The following is a 22325-nucleotide window of genomic DNA, read 5'->3' as shown; positions in this document are numbered from 1 at the left end:
ATAAATCTGATCTCTAAAAATAAAAATTGGTCCATTTACTACTACCGAAAATGTATCTTGCTCATCAGGAACTCACATCCTTCTGGCCACTGTGTTTGTGCCCTGTAGCCAAATCTAATAGAAATTCAAATCATCAAGAGGTTGCCTGGTGACAATGGAATTAAAATAGAGAAAATAGATTCTTTCCCTTAAAATGTTTAAAGATGCAAAGCCTTGACAACCTGGCCAGTTGTATTTCCACATGTTGTTTAACTGAACTCTGGGTGTGTGGTGGGTAGGAGTGTTTATATAGATCAGAACCAATATAAGTACAAAATAGAAATCACTTCAGAATCATTCAGTGTAAGATCTGGAAAGTTATTTTTCCACTTTCAAAGAATGTGATGGTGCAGTACTTGTCATGTCTTTAGGGTCAAAAATTTGCACTATGCTCCATTCCTTGTCTTCATGTCTTAATTGTCCAACATATAAAACAATAACAATGCCATAATACAAGATATCGTAGCTGATAACAGTTATAAGTGAAAAGACCAAAGACCAAAGGACACACACCATTTTAGATAAATATTAACTCTGTCGTAGGGAAGAAGAAACGGAGGCAGAGAGCTGCAAAGGGCTAGGGTAGAGCCACCAGCCAAGGGAGTGGAGTCCAGCTTTCTAGACATCACAGCACAACCTCTTCTTGATAGGATTCCTGGTCTAAAAGCCAAGAGCAGTGAGTTGGAGGAGCCACCCGGACTCATATCCCAATATCCCGTTTCCAGGCCAATACATTCTCAACGTACTTGTACATTTTTTTAAAGATGTATTTGTTTATTTATTTACTTGAAAGTCTAAGTAACAGAGAATTGGAGGTGGGAAAGAGAGAGAGAGAGAGATCTTCCATTTACTGGTTTGCTCCCCAGATGGCAACAATACCCATGCTGAGCCAGGTCACAACCAGGAGCCAGGACCTTTATTCCATTCTCACATGGGTGGCAGGATTCCAGATTCTCAAAGCATCCTCTGTTGCCTTCTTAGGTGCATTATTAAGAAACTAGATTGGAAGCAGAGCAACGGGGACTTGGACCAGGGCTCCAACAATGCCAAGTGGGCATCCTGAGCTACACTATGCACCATGCCCTGTCCCTTCCACCAAGTGCTTTCCCACAGTTAGTGCATTGGGCTTGGTTGCCTATCCACATCTGTCTGAGATTTTCCATCAAGGAAGAAGCCAGCTCAGAGGCAGGCTGGATCTGTGTTCCCTGAGAGGCAACACACAGGCCAAATGGCTTTGCCTACACATACAGAGTCATGACTTGGGCAAGAAATTCTTTTTTTAAAATTTAAAGTTTTATTTAATTTTTATTAGAAAAGCAGATCATATCACAGAGAGAAGGAGAGAGAAAGCTCTTCTACCTGATGGTTCACTTTTTAAATGGTAGAAATGGCCAGAGCTGAGCTGATTAAAAGCCAGGAGCCAGGAGCTTCCTCTGGGTCTCCCACACAGATGCAGGGTCCCAGGCTTTGATCCATCCTCCTTTGGTTTCCCAGGTCATAAGCAGGGAACTGAATGGGAAGTGGAGTAGCCAGGACACAAACCAGCATTCATATGGAATCCCAGCACATTCAAGGTGAAGATTTAGCCAACTGAGGCATCATGTTAGGCCCTCAACAGGGAATTCTAAGACCAGAGACTTACCCATATCCACCAATGATGTGGACATACCCAGCCACAGGGTAAATTCAGTTCTTAATCAAGGAATTACTTTCTATAACATGTGTTTCTACAAACCCATTTCAAATATTTACTTATTTATTTATCTTTATTCAACAAGTGACATCATAGCACCTTCAGGAAGGACACTATGTGCAGGTATTCCAGAAAAGGGGAACAAAGCAGTTAGAAACGCCACCCCACCTTCTTGGTGACTTCGATGTCCAAGTACTCATCCAGGAAGCTGTTTGCGATGCCCAGGATGCTCACGACAGCCAAGAGAGTCAGCACAACCAGGCTCAGTAGGAAGCCAAAAAGCCTGCAGGGTAAACAAGGGAGACAGTGACTAACGGCTCTACTGGTGCAGCTGGGAGTCTGGTGCAGTCTGTGCATGACTGACATGACCTGGAATGTGCATGTTTTGGCCATTGGCAAAGTTTAAATCATCACACAGAGTGAAGGGCATGTCTGGCCATGGAGCAAGCCAGGAGCTACCTTTAGGTCTCCCATATAAGTGCAGAGACCCAAGGACTTGGGCCATCCTCCTCTGCTTTCCCAGGTCATAAGCAGGGAACTGAGTGGGAAGTAGAGTAGCCAGACCACAAACTGGCACCCACATGGGATGCCACCCTCAGAGGTAGAGGAATAGCCAGGAGAGCCATTGTGCCGGTCCCCAGGATGAGTCTCTTGGCAGCTTTCTGGAGATAATGCCAATTTTGCTGTAAGGATTAAAAAGTGTCCACTTTTGGTGATGCATCTCACACGTGCACTTTCCCAGCTCACGCAGCACTGTGACTGGTCTGGCAAGGCTTAGCTAGCCCTCACTTCTGTCACTGCAATGCCGGGGATTATTAACACAGCCTTCAGCCACAGGAAGCCAATACAGACATTGTCCTGTTACGCTGGCATAACCACTCAAGTACTAGGTTCTTCTTACCTTTTTGCAACAGCTTCTGAATATCCGAAGAAGTACTGCCAACGGGCATAGATGTACACTAGACCCAGACAAGCAGCAAAAACTGTAGGGAGGGAAACAAAAAGACAGACTAACCCAGCAGACTTTCAAAACTTGACATTGAGATTAATAAGCCATTTATCCACACACATCTCTCCAGACACTTGTGTCTAGAGCATATAAACCCCAGTTACCATTCAATAATAAATGAAAAGAAAAGAAAACTTTGTTTTTAAAATGGGCAAAATAGGAGGCATGTGTTGGGGTAGGGATGCCCATATCCCACATCTGCCTCTCACCTAGCTTCTTACTAACTCATAATCTGGATGCAACAGGTGATGGATGACATCCCTGGGTCCCGACCACCCCCACAGGAGACCCGGACTGTGCTCATGACTCTTGGCTTCAGCCTGCCCAGTCCTGAGTGTTGCTAATATTTGGGAAGAGGGAAAATCTCGCTCTCTCTCTCTGTTTCCTCTTCTGTCTCTTTCTGTCTTCTGGTTTTAAAATAAATAAAAATTAATAAATTAACTTTTTTGGAATGGCCAAAATATTTGGATACACAATTCATGTGCAAAGATAAATAAATGAGTCAATAATTACATGAAAAGTGTTTCCACACTAAGCAGTGATGTGGCTTAACAGGTTAAATTGCATTTGGCAATTCTGATACTCCATTTTGGAGTGCCGATTTAAAACCCTAGTTGCTTCGGTTCCAAACCAATTACCTGCTAGTGTGCATGGCAAGGCAGCAGGAGATGCCCAAATGTTTGAATCCCTGACACTCAGGAAGCCCAGAAGCTCCTGGCTTCAACCTGGCTCAAACTCGGCAGCTGCAGCCATATGGGGGGGTGAAGCAATGGATGGAAGATCTCATTTGCACTCTCTCTCTCACTCTCTCTCTCTCTCTCTCATACACACACACACACATACACACACACTACTTTTCACATAAATACGTAAGTCTTTAAGAAAATGTTTCAACATCTCAACAAACTGCCATTAACAAAGTATAAAGTATACTTCAAACAATTTATGAATTGAAAGACATTTGTTTTGCTGCAGAAAAAGTCTTTTGAAGTTCATGTGTAGTTTTTTTCATAACATCCGTTTCCCATGAGCTTTTTGAAGACTGGGACAGATTTCAAAATCTTGTCTCAACAAAATAAACTTGTCTTTTAACTCTGTGTTCCATAAACTTTTCAAAATACCCCCGAGAATGAGATGGCACCTACCAGAATGGCTAAAACTAAGAATGATCAACAATACAAGGCCTTGTAAGCCAACTGGGGTCCTCCAGCACCACTGGTGGGAATGCAAAACAGCACAGTTGCCTTGGAAAACATTCTGGGAGTTTCTTATAAAAGTGAACATTACGGCTGACCCAGCAATTCCATTCCTGTTTATTTACCCAAGAGAGATGAAAGCACACATCCACAAAAAAGCATTCATCCACAACGGACACCCATTGCAGCTTTATTCAGACCAAGCAATCTGTATGATGGCAAATGTCAAACTGTACCTTACTTTCCTCTTCTATGAAAAGTCAATCATAGATTTTAATGCATATGAGGGTTTTTAATCTCATACATGGAAAAATAAAGTATAAAATTTAGAATCAGCACCTGGCCCCTAGTAATGACTTGAAAAATACTAACTGTAATTATTACAGTGAGTTAATTCTGTGTTCATTCCTTCAATGGATTTAGATTTTTAGACTGAAAGATAAGGAATCTACCCCAACTTCATTCTTGAGTACCCAGAATAAGTTTGTTTCTATATCTTTAAATGATTGAATTAAAAATTAGAACGATAGTGGAGTGACCCTACCTGGAATGCAGCACTCTTTGGGGCAAAACAAATATAGAAAATTATTTCCAGGGTCACTGTCTAGATGACATACCTGCTACTAGGTAGTTTTAAGTAATATGGTCATATTAAAGAGAGGTGCCTGTGTTTTAGAATTACCTTGATTGAAATAGCATCCAGCCATCCACAATGTAATCAAGAATACGGGATAAAACTCCACACAGTTTTGCCTGTATGAAAAAATAAACACCCGAGTTACTCTATGAGAAAGTTGTCCACTAAATGTTACATACAGAAAACGTCCAGGCTGTTCTGATCAACATACAGGTACTTTCATAAAGAGTCTGAATGATTCTTAGCTTTAAAAGGCATCTTTCAAAGTGGTACTCAAACATTGCTCAACTCTCAGAACCAGGCCAAAAACCCTTCTGCTATGTGTAAGTTGCCATGAGTAGAAATGTGTGGTAACTCCTTGACAAACACAGCCCTGCTCAAGCAAAGTCATCCCAAAGGTGGGTCTTTGGATGCCACTTGGGATGCTTCTACCTGCTGTCAAGGTGCCTGGCCAGAATCCTTGATCCGTTTCCAATCCAGCTTCTTGCTAATATGCACCTTGGCTTATGTCACTGGGTCCCTGTCACCCATTTTGGAGCCCTGGATTAACTTCTGGAATCATAGCTTTGGTCTGACAGACCCAGCTCTGACTGTTGTGGACATCTGAGGAATGAACTAGTAGAAGGGAAATTTTTCTATCTCTCTCATAAGATAAAAATAAATTCAAAATATTCAAAATTTTCATGTTAGAAAATCATCTGAAAAGCTTATATTTTTCCTTCTTAGAAATCCCATCATTTCCATTGCCTTTTGAGTTACTTAAAAACAAACTTTAATTATTTCCCCTAAAATTTCCTGAAGTTGATGAGTGAGCAGCTTTCATTCCCATTTCATGGAAGGAGAAATCAAGGTCCAAATACCCAGGCTCATTGATAGACTGTGGAGAAACAAAAGCAGACAGTGTCCTCACCAGACTACAAAGGCCTGTTCTAACGTGAGGTCAAATCACCTCTATTCAGAGAGGACTTGGCTGGAAAACTGGACACTATTTTAAGCAAAATGGAATAGTTCTCTGGGTACTATAATTAATTCATCTGCATCTAGCAAAGGGAGAAAAGATGAATCATATTCATCCTACTTCCTGAGCTACCCCCACAAGTGACCTTGGTTAGACTGGCTGAGCCCTTTGCTGAACTGTATCATATCCAGAAACAACTTTAACGTAGTTGGGGATGAGATCCTAAGTAGCTCCTGGTGAAGGAGTCCCATCCCATGGGCAGGCATTTGACACTTTGGGATGGGTTGCCGCCTGGGCCATCCACATTCCCTAGAGGAGTGCCTGGTTTGACTCCCAGTTACTTTACTTCTGCCCCAGTTTCATGCCAGTGCTCATCCCTGGAGGCAGCAGGTGATGGACCAAGTACTTGGGTACCTGCATCCATGTAGGAAACCTGGATGGAATTCCAGGTTCCTGGCCAGGCATTTGGAAAGTAGACCACTTGGTATAAGATCTCTCTCTCTCTCTCTCTCTCTCTCTCTCTCTCTCTCTCTCTTTCTGCCTTCCAAATAAAATGAAAACTAAATAGGTCAAAATTTTAGAAGAGGAAGGATCACTGTCTACAAGAGTGTCAATGATCCCACGTTTTTTCTTAAAAGAGCAATAAACCTTCAGTGCTCAAAGGTTATGAGGCCATTGACCTACAAACAATGGATGCTGATTGTTGAAGGCCTGGGTGTTTCAGTCCAGGTCACCATGAGTGATCATTTTCCTTAAAGAAAAATAATAAACAAAATTTTTCCTCATTTCCCTTAATTCCACAGGAGCCGGCGTTAGGTCACCTGTATCTTACCAGTGTATGCCTCAGTGACAAGGGACAAAGTTCTCTGATAACTCAGCCACTTCTTACAGCTGATAAGAAGAGTGAGTGCATCATTAGCCAAGTCAAGACTTTCATAAAGTCACGGCTGATGCAGAGTCCAGAAACTCTGAGGGGAATTTCAGCCAAGATGCCAGCAGGTGCCCAACACAGCTCTCAAAGGCCTTGGGGTAGTGCTTATCAGTTCTCTAGGAAGATTAGAAACAGGTGATGGGAAAGTGAACATGTTTCTTTTCTTTTCTTAAGGTCCAAAAAAGTTGCGCAAGACCCTGTGGCGTCCCATCTAGGGCCTCACCATGCTGCTGCTCTCATGGGCCACAGACAACCTTTCTAGGGCTCAGTAAACTGACCGGACTTTTCCTTCTGCCACGTCCCATCCTTGCCTGTGTTTGCTTCATTAATTGTCTTCTTAAATCATTTTTTGAAGTTTATAAGGCATTACGATAGTTTGCCCAAAAATATACGTTCACTGATCTGTACAGTCAGGATAATCATAGTTTTGTAAAAAATAAACAGCCTCCCACCACTGACTAAATACACAAATGTGTTCTCCCCAAAGAAAATGGGGGATCAATGAAGAGGAATTCTGTATTTTTCACCCTGGCTGGAATTTTAAGCAACCCTCTCTGGGAACGTAATACAAGCATCCCATCACGTCTTAGGCTTTGTAATATACTTTACATTACACCAAATGGAAGGATCATTTCCAGGATGTGTTTGCAGGACATATTTCACAATCAACTGTGATGCAATCTTTTTTAAGCACCTTCAAAAGAAGTTCACCTTATCCTCAGAGTAGTCTTTGCAGAGACTTTCCTTGCCAGCAGCTTTGGCTTGCCACCTGGGGACCAAGAGAGGGTGTTGCAGAGGACAGCCTAACCGAGCCAAACTGCACCACCGAGGCCAGAGACTGCTGATCACAGCCACTCGGAGTGTCTCTGCACACAAGCTGATGTGCCCATGTGCTCTCTCATCAGAAGAAGATGGCAGTCTCCACACAGGCAGGGAAAGGAAGTGAGACTCCTGGGGACATGGCTAAGGTAGGGTTTGTTCTCTCCTGCTCAAGCTGGGGATTGATGGAAGCCTATCTGGGGGCTGAAGGAGGTCTTCATGAATGACTTGATGGGACCCCAGACTCGAGTCATGCCAGGCCTTAGATGGCAAGAGAGGTAGAGCTGAGGACAGCCATATGCCCCACCTCCATCCCCCCACACACCCTCTACACCCAGCTTCTGTCAGGGACCCCAGAGAAGCCCTGGATGGTAGACTCACAGAAGATTCTCCGAAACCTGTGTGGGGGTCTGGGGCAGGCCAGTGGCATGACCTGTTCCTTTAAATTGCACACAGCAGAGGCTATGTCTCTGGTGTCCTGACTCCCCAAAACAACTGAAACAATAAGGAAGGGAGTGCAAAACATGGGTAAGGAGAAAGTGTTACAGACATTGAGATGTAGGCAACAATGTGCTTGTAACTGCACCTGCGTGCCCTGGAAAGACAAGGCTAGAATATGTAAACAGTCTAGTCCTGGATCTCTGTAGCCTGATCTCCCACAAAACGAGGCCCAGTAACAGTCTAGTCCTGGATCTCTGTAGCCTGATCTCCCACAAAACGCGGCCCAGTGACCCCAACAAGCACCAAGCACCACTGGGCACCTTGTGTCCCATGTATCACTTGGCTTTGAAATACCTAGGACCCCATACTCTGCTCATCAACACCTCTTCCATCCCCTCCACTACGTGCCCTTCTGGGCCATTCCAGTGTCCTACACCACAAACAAGTGATCCGTGCCTGAATGTGTCTCACAGTACCTTGGCAACTTGCTCTCCACAAGCTGTGAGCAAATACATGAAGGCACTTCAAGAAAAATCATGGCAAATGAAATGAAAAGATAGATTTATTCTGGTACAAAAAGGTGCCAAAATTCACACACTCAAAGAATCCTCCAAAAGTTCATGAAAAAAATTCATAGGTATGAAAATCATTCATGAAATTCAAACAACCTTTTGCACCAAGATAAACTTATCTTGTAATTCCCTTTTTTTTACAAACTTTTGTAAGTATTCTAGTATTTAACTTTAAGGAGACGGAAGTCTGGAACTTCCCACTTACCAATCCTAACAATGGTTAATTAGTTGTGTTGACATGAAAATAATTTATGGTCTTCTAGTCCTAAAGGTAGACATGATAGATCCTCTTACTACAGGAAATTCCTAGGAAAATGTGCCAATGAGGACAACAAGCCATTCGCAGCAGCCAGGTATCAACAGGTAACAGTGGCTTATGAGCACTGACAGATGGTCCCCTTGCCCATGTGTCCACACTGAGTGAACTTTTTACCCAGGCCAGAGCCTTCTTATGCAATAACTCTGCTGTCCTCTGATTATGACATTTACGATAAGAAGACTAGGGCAGAGCTTGACCTTCAGTAGAAGTAGGTGGGCCTTGAACCCTACACATGGGATCCTGACAGAAAAAAGCCTTGACTGGTTTGCCCTGCACAGAGTTTCCAAAGTGTGGGACTTACAGGTTTAAAACTAGGACAGTTTCAGATACACTGTCCTAGTTGACCCAGGACTACAGGGTTCGTGGGAACACTGAACTTGCAACGCTAACCCTGCGCAAGTCCCAGGGAAATTGGAAGGAGTTGATCTCTCTCAGGGACAGTCTACAGAGATGGTACGGACTGCACACTCTACACCTCTCACTCTCTAGCTGAATACCGCGGGGCCTGGGCTGGGGGCTCTGAACACGTGGCTCCTGCTGGGAGCAGTAAGGGCACACCTGATCAGGATACAATGACTGGGGCCTGGTCTCAACCACTGAGTATCCCACAATGTTGCTATCCTTTGGGTGGGAGAATCAAATTGTGCCTAGTCTGGTGTTTTCTGATGGAGCAGCCTCCAAGCCTCTCTGACCACAGAGACTTAACAGGTGCAAGGGACCGCTACAATTCACCCAAGTCCTACCGTGGCAGAGGTGTTCAGTTGATGAGCAACCCACAGCAAAACTGGCTAGGAGGCACTTGCTCAGCCAAGGTCCAATCACTGGCCTCCTTTGGCTCTGAGTGGAGCCTCCTGGGGCCAAAAGAAAGGCAGGAAATTACCCCATCATTGCTGAGCCACGTGCTTCAGCATCTTGTGTGCCAAGCACTCTTTCCACACTCCCTCTTTGAAGGGAGAAGACTCAGAGGTCTGGGCCCCATTGGGCATGTAGGGAATCATCCAGCAGATATACAAACCACAGAAAATTGGATGCGAGTGAGACATGTACTTCTACTGTGTTCAACCACTGGGCCTTATCTATCAGCACAGCTAATACATTCAACCAACAGACAATATTATATGAATTTTAAAGCACTTAATAAAAACCAAAAAGTAGAATCCTAAGGACAAACATAAATGGAAACTCCAATATTTTCCTTGCTCTCACAATAGATGACATAGTGAATCCCTCTGGTGAGTGTACATTACTTAGGAGACCACTGAAAACAGCTCTGTATATTTCTTCTAGTTGATACATTTCCAATGCACATACAATACTCTGTCTTAGTGCTGGTGAATCAACTTGTAACCATTTTGGAAAATCTGATCAGCCATAGCTCATAGCATGGCATCTTTCTATGGCAAAAACTGAGGCAGGAGTTTGGTACAAGAAGTAAACTACCACCTGGGACACCCACGTTAATACAAGGATGCCCAGCCGCATTCCCAGTTCCATCTTCCTGTTAATGCACACCCTGGGAGGTTAGCAGTAATGGCCCAAATGGCCCTGCCATACATATGGGAGCTCTGGGCTGTTTCCAGATACTAGCTCCAACCTGGCCCAGCCATGGCTGCTGCAGGTACTGGGGAAGTGAATCGGGCTTTCCCCTTTCAAGCTTCTTACGTGATCCTTTCTCTCCTCTTGTCTTGGGTGATTCATTCTGATGCAGGCAGTGCCCACCATGAGCCTCTTGTAGTGTTAATGGACAGCCCACAGCCTCACTCTGCTGACTTTGGATGCTGTGAAGCCTTTTAGATGATTACACTAAGTGTAGGTGAGAGTGCAGGGTAATAGGCTCAGAAAAGACTTGGATGAGGGAAGTTGCTGGAGTTAGTCCTTTTATAGAGACTCATTCCCTCTAGGAGGCTTCTGTTGAGTAACTCATGTATGGGGATGCAACAGGGAAATGGCTGCTAGCTGTGGGAGGGCACAGACCTAACCACCACCCTCCAGGCTGCTGCTGGAGGGGCAGAGGTAGAGTGACACCTGCAACCCCTCCAGGTTCCAGTTGCTATTTCTCAAGAACACCTGGATTTGTGGTGACTGGGTTCACTTGTACTTCATGGCAGGTTAATTTGGGGGAAGGAATTGAATAATTTAGCTTTGACCAAAGATGCTTTCACAAGAATCAAGTAAGAGGTAGTTCTGTCTTATTCAGTCCCAACTAAACCACTGCTAATGCACCATTATACACTTCTGGGCTCCGGGTTCAAAAATCCTATTAGGGTTTTCAGACTAAAGAAGACAAGTAAAATTTCTAAACAGCCAGAGGGAAATACTGAAGAATTCTTGCTCCCTGGACTCAAAATAGAAGAGATTAAAGCAGCTTAATAACAGGCCTCATGCATGCGAGAAGAAATCAAGTTGGCAGCTTCTCCTCTCTTCCCCTGAAGAAAGAATCAAGCAACATATTTAAATTGCAACAAGATCAATTTATTACTTGGACCTACTTTTTAGATTTTATGAAAAGCCTTTAATCTAAGAGGATCAAGGTGCTCAAATTAGACAAGATAGAGTTTCCTGAGTTTAGCAATGACATCAAGGAATGGCCCATGGTGAAATTATAGATGCTATTTTCATAATTCTTGAAAATGCGTTCTGGTCAAAGGGTAGTAAAACTCCAGAGATGGTCATAGCCAAACCTTTCTCTGGGAAAGGGAAGAGGAATGTAAAAGAGAATCCCGGGCCTGGCGCCGTGGCCTAGCAGCTAAAGTCCTCGCCTTGAACACGCCAGAATTCCATATGGGCGCCGGTTCCAATCCCAGCGGCCCTGCTTCCCATCCAGCTCCCTGCTTGTGGCATGGGAAAGCAGTTGAAGATGGCCCAAAACCTTGGGACCCTGCACCTACATGAAAGACCTGGAGGAGATTACTGCCTCCTGGTTTAGGATCGGCACAACACCAGCCGTTGCAGTCACTTGGGGAGTGAATCATCAGACCAAAGATCTTCTTCTCTATCTCTTCTCTCTGTATGTCTGTCTTTCCATTAAAAATAAATAAGCTTTAAACAACAACAAAAAAGGGAATCCCAAAGGGGCTGATGTGGTGGCTCAACAAGCTAAATCCTATGCCTGCTGCATTAGCATCCCATATGGACACTGGATCTAGTCCCATTTCTAATCAAGCTCCCTACTTATGACATGGGAAAGCAGTGGAAGTTGGACCAAGGCCTTGAGCCCCCATATCTACATGGGAGGCCCCAAAAAAGCTCCTGACTATTGGTTTCAGACTGGTTCAGCCCTGTCAGTTGCAGCCATTTGGGGAGTGAACCAACAGATGGATGATCTGTCTCCTCTCTGAAAATCGACTTTCAAATAAAAACAAATATTTAAAGAAAAGAAGAAGAAGAAGAAGAAGAAGAAGAAGAAGAAGAGGAAGATGAAAGGGAAGCCTAGGGAAGGAGTCCTGAGCTTGTAACTTAAGATCACTAGACCCCAGAAAATTCAGCACTGCTCGGCCAAGAGCACCCATGCTGAGATGACCCTCAGACAAGACACAGGTGCACTTGTGTGACCAGAGGGCCTTGAAGGGAGCACCAGTGAGATGTCAAGTCCCACTCACAGACACAGATAGTCCTAACCTTGGGCTTTTTGGCCAAGCCAAGGACAAAAATAGCAGAAAACCAAGGAGAACCAAAACAGCACTCCTGGCATTGTCATGGCCATATGACCTTCAAGGCCAAAGTGACTCCACACTTTGGTCCAGAGGAGCCAGAAAGTGCATCCCATTCCAGGGAGTGTGCAAAGGGCATGGGAACAGAACCTGGAGGAAAGAGGAGAAAGACCACAAGGACTGTGGAAAGAAATGGTTATCTAACTTAAGGAGTAGAACTTACAGAGCCCTCACAAACTCGAATAAAGTCTAAATATATTTTCTCACTGAAAATTTGATCTGGTTTGTTGATATTTATCCTCAGCCTTAGACTCCTAGTTAAGAAATAAGCCAGGGGGCCTTGCACAGTAACCTAGCAGCTAAAGTCCTCGCCTTGCACGTGCTGGGATCCCATAAGAGTACCAGTTTGTGTCCCAGCTGCCCGGCTTCCCACCCAGCTCTCTGCTTGTGGCCTGGGAATCAGTAGAGAATGGCCCAAAGCCTTGGGACCCTGCAACTGCATGGAAGACCTGGAAGATGCTCTGGGCTCCTGGCTTTGAATTGGCTTAGCTCTGTCCATTGTGGCCACTTGGGGAGTGAATCATTGGATGGAAGATCTTTCTGTCTTTCCTTTCCTCTGTATATCTGACTTTCCAATTAAGAAAAATAATAATAAAATAAAATAAATCTTAAGAAAAAAAAAGAAAGAAGCTAGTACTTTATGGTTCTGCATCTTCCCTGATTCTTGGTTATAATGTGTTACTGCTTTTCTGTTCTGCCATGATGAATCAAATAAAACAAGCCAAAACATCTTTAACAAAGGAATCGGTTTGCATACTTACTTTATAAATAACAACTTAGAAATATTTGGAAATGGTGTCCAGCTTTATTTCTAGGCCAAGGGAAGTCCAGATATAGAAGAAGAAGGAGAGGGCAGTAACTTGAAAGCAAATCCAATATGAGGAGACTATGGGAATGAAAATAGAACCGAGGGGTGGCCCAAAGAGCTGGCCTGCTGGAAGCTGAGTACTTCCCAGGGAGAAGTTCTCAGACGGTGAAAGACCCAGTGGGAAGATCTGAAACGTTCCCCTAGGACGCTGTCTATAAATACCACGGTGTCTCCCAAACTCCAAACATTGACCTCTCACTGTCCATATTTTAGCCTCTCCACATATCACTTACTATTTTTCTATAAATCAATTTCTTAAATTAGGTGAAAGGGAATTTTACATCATGAACACAAATGAAGAAATTGTACCACTTCCTAAATAAAACACGTATTTTTAAAAATAAGTCCCATGAAAAGAAGATTCTAACTAGATACGACTGGCTGCTTGTCTGCCCTGTGCACAAGAGTTCTTCTCTGTCGGTGGCAAAACAGGCACTTCAGGGGCACCGAGTGTGTAGTGGGGACCTTCTGCTAGCCCTAACAGACTGACCCATAGGTATTATTTTGCTCCTGAAAATTAACTAAGATGCTACAAAAGTTATAGAAAATAGATATATGTCATTAAGAGCAAAGAAAATAGGATCAGGCATGTGAGTGGGAGAGCCATGTCTGCAAGCTTCCATGGGCCAGGAAGCACATGGTGTAAACAGGGCAGAGTTGGTGGAGTTCGCTCAGCTAAGCACCAAGCACCTGAACCAGGGAGGACTAAGGAACACAGATCCCTCACCCAAGGATCCCAAGAGGCTCAGGAAGAGAGGGCTCCAGGACCTCAGAGGCCAAAAACTGAGACTAAATCTCTTCCGAGGTGAGGCAAGAGGGCCCTAGCTTCTCTCCCTCTGAGACTTCCAACTCCCTGGGTCCCGTCTGTCTCCCCAGGAAACAATTCAGGATATGTCATCTGGAAAACCAAACCCAAGGAGCTCACTGCAGGGTGGGTCAAACTTCTATGCCACAAACAGTGACAATCTGCACACTGCGTGGCCGCAGCACCCTCCTGCCTCTTCAAGGAGTCAGGTCTACGACACTGCTCCCCGCTTAAACCTTCACACCTCGAGAGATTTCTCTGGAGAAATGAAAGGATGCTAGAAAGATGATTTATATAGCCTGACTTTGGGGTCTTCCCAAAAGAAAGCTGCTGTAACCAATTACCTTTAGTGGAACTGAGCCATTAGCAAGCTCAGCAATACATACCGCACTTCTAAGTCCCTATCCAATGCCTTGTTGTTAAATTCTCCTGGGGGTTAGTGGGAGGGTAGGGGTGTGTTCTGGAGTAGCAGGTAAAGCCATATATACAGCATCAGCATCCTATGTGGGGACTATTTGGAGTCAAGGATGCTCTATTCCCAGCCTAGCTACCTACTTAAGCACCTGGGAAAGCAACAGAAGATGGCCCATGTGCTGGGGTGCCTGCTCTCATATGGAAGACACAGAAGAAGTTTATGGCACCTGGATTAAGCTTGGCCCACTCCAGAAGTTGTAACCATCTGGGGAGTGAACCAGAGGATTAAGATTTCAGTGTATGTATGTGTATGTGTGTGTGTCTCCCTCTCTGTAACTCTACCTTTCAAATAAATAAGTCAATCTTCCAAAGAAGACTTTTGCATGGATGGCCCATCAGAAATCACCTGGCATTTGAGAAAAGCTTTACCACAGCCTTTGCTCAGATCTCTGTCAGCCTTTGGTCATGGCCTTGACCCTCTGATGCTGGAAGGGCCCAAGGTCTGTCCTCAGTTAGTGATTGCACTCAGTCTCATGGCTTTAAGTATTTTTTTAATGTGCCAGTGACTCCTGAATTTGTATTTCCAGCTCAGACTCTCTTCTAAACTGCAGACTTAAATACCCTGCTGTCTATCTCTCTCTGCTTGAAGGTCCAAGCAACATTGTGTTTGGCAGCGTTCTTCATGCAATAATAAACAATGTGCATTACTTAGTGGACCACCATGCTTTAAGGTTTCTCTTTGGAGTCAGTGAAAGTCACATCTCAGATACAGTACGTCAAAGCAGAACCACTTGGGGTAAGCGTTTAGCGCAGCAATTAAACTACAGCTTGAGACGCCTGCATCCCAAGGCAGAGTGGATGGGTTCAAACTGCAGCATCGCTCCCAATTCCAGCTCCCCATGCTAGCTTCCAATGAATGCACACCCTGGGAGGCAGCATGTCATAGCTCAAGTAGCTGGGTCCCTGCTATCCCTGAGGGAGACCCACATGGAGTTCCCATCTGCTGACTTCAGCTTGGCCCAGACCCAGCTGTTGCAGCCATTTTAGAAAGTGAACAAGTAGATAGGAGAGCTCTCTGGCTCATTCACTCCCAAATAGATAAATACAAGAAAATAAATATTTTTAAAACAAAAGATGAGAGAAAATCCAGAAATAGGTGACCCTGATGAAGAGGGTTTAAGAACAATTTCTAGGATGGTAATCAGAAACCCCAGGGTAACTGACAGGTAGCAAGCAGAGAAGCAGGCTTTGTTCCTTTTTGTTCTTAAAAGGAACTGACAAAATTGGAGAATCAATAAGCATCAGTGAAAGCACAGCGTTTATGAAAAAAGGAAATCAATAATCCAAGTGTTTGCTTTTGGTGAAAGTCAAACAATCCTAAGGATGCCAGCTGTTATGGCTGCGAATAGGCTGGGGGCTGCAAGGCAGGGGCCAGCGTGTGTAACCTACAGTCATGGGTTTATCACTACACTTTATTTTCAGGCCATATGCATGTATTCCACTAATAAAAATAAGTATTCATTTTGAGGTGTGGAACCTACTGGCACCAACCCAGTACTTTCCATTTGACATGACGTAAGGATACAGAGACAACCGAAATGGAAATACCCTGTCCTCATGGCATTCATGTTCCTTCAATCTGTCTTCACCTCTCTTTAAGTAGTCTCCTGTGTTACAAGGCTGTTCACCCTGCACACTCAAGCCCAGGAAATGATCTGACACTCTTTCTTGGAACAAGTGGATGAGTAAGGAGCCCATGCTGTCAGCACAAAAAGAACATGACTTGCCAAAACCGACTCAAGATGCAATTTTGAAAAGCCAGAACAGTCCAATAATCATTAAAGCAAGCAAAACTCATAGCTGAAAATTTTTCCACAAGGAAAACATTAGATCATTTTAAGCCAAGTCCCACGCAATTGTAACAGAATATACTCTTCTTACTTTATTAAAATTATCCAAGAAAATGGGACAAGATAATTTTTTCTACTTCAGAAAGTAGCCTAGTATAATCTTGATACTAAATTAAGACAGAAACTATACACAGAAAAGCAAAAATATAGTCCAATCTCACTCATGACATAAATGAAAGAACCCACACTAGCAACCGGAGATCGGCATAATGGCTACCCATAGCGCGGCCTTTCAGTCACACAGCTTTGCAGATGAACTGTAAAGGCCACCTCCAGCTCACAGCACACAAGCTCACGTGCTCACAGTGGAACGTGAACCATGTGGGACTGCCAATGCAAGGAGCGACCTAAAACACTGTGAATCTATGTGACCTGGAAAGCTCTTTCTTCTGACGGGATTCTGATTTCAGAAAGTAGAGCATGGAGAACGGGCAGAGAAGAGTGCTGGCTTGCCTCTGTTTCAAAACAGAGAGCAAGAAATAGCCAGAAAATTACGAAATAATGTATCTAACTCTGGATGATTGCACTCTCATGGGGCTGGAAGGGGGCTCCTTGACCAAGATGTTACACTTCAAAGGCATAGCAGTTGTTCCTAAGATCTCAGTGTTGTCAATAAATCCTGCTGAATTTATATTATTGCTCAGAGTGGGGCAGCTTACATGTGGGGTACCCTTAAGCCTTCAAGAACCATGCCAAGGGTCTGGCCAGGGGGATGGATTGTTGTCACTGGATACTAGTATTTTCTGTTTACACACCTCTTCCCCACTTATGAGCTTGTGCTTGTGCTTGTGTGTGTGTGTGTGTGTGTAGCAGGTGTACATCCCTGAGGAGTGGGAGAATGACTTACTGCGCACGAAATGTTCTCTCAAACTCCAACGACCCAGTTACTGCTGGAGGCATGATCTTGTACTTTTTTCTCATCCTTCCAACCCGAAAAGCAAAGTAACCTACAAAAAAAGGAACACTGCATTAGAGAGATGGGACATAAACACAAATTTAAATCACAAATAGATACCACTTCATACCTATCAGTATGTTTACCATAAGAAAGTACCAAGTTAGGAGTGGGCATTGTGGTGTATGGGTAATGCTGTTGCCTGCAATGCCAGCATCCCACATGGGTGCTGATTAAGTGCTGACTGCTCCTCTGCCAATTCAGCTCTCTGCTAACACAAATGGGAAAATCAGCAGATGGCCCAAGTGCTGGGCCTTTGCACCCACGTGAAAGATCTGGAAGAAGCTCCTGACCCTTGGCCCCTGACCCCTGGCCCAGCCCTGACCACGCAGCTCTCTCAGGAGTGAACCAGCAGATGAAATATTCCTCTCTCTCTTTTTTTCTCTCTCTCTTTCCCTCTCTCTGAAACTCTGACTTTCAAATAAATAAATCTTTTTGTTGTTGTTGTTTTTAAGTCCCAAGCTTAGAAGACAGGTGAAAGATGTACAATTACCAGGAAAACTCTCACATTTCTGGAAGGAACATAGAAAGAGATAAACACTTTGCAAAACAATTTTGAAAGGCTGATTCTGATAGAATTGACTGCAATGACTCAGTCAGTCCTCTCATTGGTATTCACCGATGAAAAACGAAGTCACACATCCACACCAAGAATGGTACATTCACAGCTTGCCTTGTAATAGGAGAAACTTTGTGATGCCCTCTGGATTAGGGTGCGGTGCCCAGCTGCTTGGTGCCGCTACGAGGTGTGTTTTCATGTGATTATTGTCTGAAGCCGCAGCCTCTGAGTAAAGCAGATTGTCCTCCAAACTGCAGGAGGGTCCTAGCCAACCATCTGAAGGCCTCACGGGGCAAGACTGAAGAAAACGGATTCTGCCTCCAGATGACCTTCAACTTCAGACTGTATCCTTGGGATCACATCAGTGCAACTGGTTAAGGCATTGCCGGCAATGCCAGCATCCTATAAGAGCACCAGTTCAGGTCCTTGCTACTCCACTACTGATCCAGCTTCCTGTTAATGCCCCTGGGAAAGCAGCAGTAGATGGCACAAGTGCTTAGGCACCTGCCACTTGTGTGGGAGGTCTGGATAGAATCTCAGACTCCTGGCCTCAATTTGGCCCAACCGTGGCTACTGCAGCCATTTGAGGAGTGAACCACAAGCTGGAAGATCTCACTCTAGCTTTCTTTCTTCTCTCTGCCTTTCAAATAAGAAAATAAATAGATCGTTAAAAAAAAAATAAATCCCAATGTCAGGGGCACCTTCACCTTGAATTAATTCGGTGGACTGCTTTCACTTTCAGATCCATGCTTCCTCCTTGGTCAGTGTCTGAACTTTTACATCTGGTTACCTCCTTACTCACCTTCTCTTCACCTCAGAATTAACTCCTGGGGCCTATCATCTGCTTCTAAAGTGTATGCTCCCTTCTCGCCTTCTGTCCAGCACCCCTCCTCCCTGACCTTGCTCACTATAGGTCCTCAGCATCCGTTTCCTATTTGCTCATGTTTTACACTTGCACGCTGAGTGTGGCTTCAATCTTCATGATACATAGCAGAGATGATGTGGTTCCTACTAGAATAAAATTTGACTCCCCTCCCACCCCACACACACACCATCCCCCACAAGAACTCAGGCTAACCAGGGCTCTTGCAGCACACTACTTCCCTTCCCCTAGCCCTTTCTGCTAGAATGGGTGCTTGGTTAGGATGTCCAACTCGCAGCTCGACACTGAGATGCATGTGCAGCGTAGCCTGAGGGAGAACAAGGACCTGGCGAAGCCCAGATGGTCTCATTTCCACCTGCGGGCTATGTACTTCCAGGGCCCAGCCAGAGAGCCAATGTGTGTGTGAGGCAATCTGTGAGTGAGGAGGAAGTTCGGCCCTAGCTATTCCGGGCCCTGGCATCACCTAGGCTTCTAACTTGCCTCCCAGAAGCAGAGCCAACACCCGGCAAGCCTTCCTGTCCCCACCGGTGAAATGGAAACAATGGGAGGTATGTGCTCCTGGGTTTCAAAATCTTCAATGGCACAAGAGCAATGACAATGACAAAGTCAAAGCTAGCTGCCCTAAGTGCTCTCAGGCCTGTTTAGAGCACCTGCCTGCAGGTGTGACACCAGCCCAGGGGAGGAGGGAGCCCCAAGGAGATGGAGAGGGAAGTGGGTGGGTCTCCCCTACCTTCCCCACCCAAGGAGGAGAATGCAGCTGTGCTTAAGGCAGACTCCAAGGGACAAAGGTCCCTTTCTGGTCTCTGACCACAGGCCACAAAGAGACCAGGGTCACTGGGACAAGATGGAGGGGGAAAGCCATGGTCCCCTCTTTCCCTAGAGAGCCTCAGTTGGTTGAAACGACTAATGAATCTCTGCCTTTAGAATCTCAACCTTGCATTTCCCTCAGCGAAGCAGGTGCACTCTCAGCCCCAGGGGGTCCCTTCAGAACTTGGTTTCTCCAATCAGCAGTCCTGCTCTTCACACACAGGGAGCTGGGGATGGGAGCCAATAGTGCTGAACCCCTGCCTGGGGTCTGGCACCGAGGAAGACATTGTTGAGACTTCCTTAACCGGGACTCTAAAGGGCAGAACAGCCTGGCCAGAGACATCCACCTTCCAAGGGGCGGACTCCCACAGAGAGAGCCTGTGGTGTTTCTGCTGGAGATGTCTTTTGCCTCACGCAGCATAGGTAAGAAGATCAACGAGTGGAAAGGTCAGGGTTGAAGCCAACAAAAAGCAGGGACAATGTTACTTTGGGACGCCTGTGATGTGCATTTACACTTCTTCGGCCCAGGCACACTGCTGGTGCTCTGTGAACAAGGCTGGACTTTGCAGCTGCAGTGGGTGCAGGGTGGCTGCGCTGTGAGAGCTCCAGGAACTCGCCCGGAAGAAGCAGTCTCTGGAATGTTCTGCCCATTCCAGGGAAGGCGTACCCACTGGGATCCCTGGCACCTGGAGCGTTTTCTATGTGAGCGCCCAGCAGCCCGGAGCCCCAACACAGTCCACCCCCCTCCCCGCCTCTCTCTCTCTCTCTCTCTCTCTCTCTCTCTCTCTCTCTCTCTCTCTCTCTCTCTCATGCATACACACACACGCTGCCCGAGCCTCTTACTTTGTTGGAAAGCGGAGAGAATAGAGACAGCGGCCAGCAGGACCGGACTCCCCGCCATCTTGCCCGCGGTCGGACGCAGCTGCTCCTGGGCGCTTCGCCGACAGCCGCTTGTGGAGTCGGCTGGGCTGATGTTCCTTATAAGGCAGACCAAGCTGTGGAAGACTTAGAGGAGGAAAACAGGAAGAGGGCTGACTCCTGGGGTTCCGCGACCTTCTGGGACCCAGGTCGGTTGGGCGGGCAGATGGGCGGGGCGGGAGGTGCGGGTCACCAGCCAGGTCCTGGATTTGCTTCCCGCCCCACCTCGCTTCAGTCGCCAGCTGCAGGACCAGTTCGTCCTGGAGTTAGCCCTCCGGCAGCTAAGCTGTCTTCCCTTACAAACTCTCTGGCTCCTTTCTTCCCCTACCACCCTCTGACTTCCCCCAGCCTTGTTGGAAACTTTCTCACCCGCAGAACATACGGAAGCAGTCTCACTGAGAGTTGAAACTCTGACTTAAACCTCTTCCATCTTTCTTCAGTCCCTCATCTGCAGACCCAGGATTTGAACCCAGTGCTGGCTGACAGTAACCATGTTCCAATCCCTGCACCTGCTGGCACTCATGGTCACTGGCTTCACGGTGATTTTCCACTGATCATAGTGACCATACATTTAAAGCGAAACACATCTCAGTGCTGTGACTCAACAAGCTAATCCTCCACTCCAAGGCACTAGCATCCCATATAGGTGCAGGTTCCCGTCCCCGCTGCTTCAATTTCCAATCCAGCTCCCTGCTTGTGATCTGGGAAAGCAGCAGAGGATGGCTCAGGTCTTTGGAACCCTGCACCCATAGAGCAGATTCTGATGAATATCCTAGTTCCCAGCTTTGGATCAGCTTAGCTCTGGCTGTTGCAGCCATTTGGAAAGTGAACCTGAAGATGGAACATCTCTGTCTGTCTCCCCTTCTCTCTGTAAAACTGCCTTTCAAATAAAAAATAAGCAAGTATTAACAACAAAAAAAAAAGGTTTGTTTTTTGTTTTTGCTTTTGTTTTTTGGTTTTCTGAAGCAGAGGATTGCTGTGGTAATGGGAAGAAGTGGGCCAGTGTTTTAGGTTAAACGCTGGGTAGGAATTCCAGTGCATACAGCCAGCTGCAGGGCAGGCCTTTCCACTGTCAGGACAACACTGCAGACCACCCTGGCAGGGCCTGTGCCCACCTGCATCATCCACACATCACAGTACCCCCATTTGGCCAAGGCAATGGTTTTGCTCTTTGGAGAGAAGCAGCTTTCCACTTTCCCCACTCCACAGTTTGGGCAAGCACTCTCGGACTCTCTCAGCTGTTGTACTGTGACCAAGATGCAGTCAGGCATGTGACTTCACCAGCAGAAAACCATCCCTTGCAAGCCTTCTTGTGTGACTGAAAGTCCATGGTCACGCATAGGGAGGTCCATTCAGTCCCTGATGAGGGCCCACTTTCATGTTTGCTGAGGGATCCCCCTCTTGCTATGTCCTCATTTGGGGATTGGGGACAGCAGAACAAGCCAGCCACTTCTTTTTTTAAAAAAATCATGTATTTTTATTGTAAAGGTAGATTTACAGAAAGAAGAAGAAACAAAGAGAAAGATCGTCTGTCTGCTGGTTCACTCCCCACGCCAGCCACTTGTAAGAAGGGCAACACCAGGTCATTCAGCACAGTGGCCAAGATACCACTTGGGGTACCAGTGTGGTAGCCCAGTAACTAAAGTCCTCAATTTGTACGTGCTCAGATCCCATATGGGCACCAGTTCATGTCCCAGCAGCTCCTCTTCCCTTCCAGTTCTCTGCCTGTGGCCTGGGAAAGCAGTGGAAGATGGCCCAAAGCCTTGAGACTCTGCACCCACGTGGGAAACCTGGAAGAAGCTCATGGCTCCTAGGTTTGGACCGGTTCAGTTCTGGCTGTTTCGGCCACTTGGGGAGTGAACCAGCAAATGGAAGATCTTCC

At 45.7% G+C, this 22325-nt stretch overlaps 1 protein-coding gene across 1 annotated transcript; it reads right to left on the bottom strand.

Annotated features, from left to right (window-relative positions):
* Window positions 1-1786: 1786 nt before the first annotated feature.
* On the bottom strand, window positions 1787-20573 carry MGST2 (microsomal glutathione S-transferase 2). Its single transcript, XM_040967058.1, has 5 exons — window positions 20369-20573; window positions 17169-17268; window positions 4620-4690; window positions 2634-2715; window positions 1787-2015 (listed from the first exon to the last, which is right to left on the bottom strand). The coding sequence occupies exons 1-5, from the start codon at window positions 20424-20426 to the stop codon at window positions 1883-1885; spliced, it is 444 nt and encodes a 147-aa protein (XP_040822992.1). The 5' UTR covers window positions 20427-20573; the 3' UTR covers window positions 1787-1882.
* Window positions 20574-22325: the final 1752 nt, after the last annotated feature.

This window comes from Ochotona curzoniae, unplaced genomic scaffold, assembly GCF_017591425.1.
Source record: "Ochotona curzoniae isolate NIBS_2020 unplaced genomic scaffold, NIBS_Ocur_1.0 scaffold_4506, whole genome shotgun sequence".
NCBI classification, from domain to species: domain Eukaryota; kingdom Metazoa; phylum Chordata; class Mammalia; order Lagomorpha; family Ochotonidae; genus Ochotona; species Ochotona curzoniae.
Note: the sequence above shows the minus strand (reverse complement) of the source record. Positions and strands in the feature narration are given on the sequence as shown.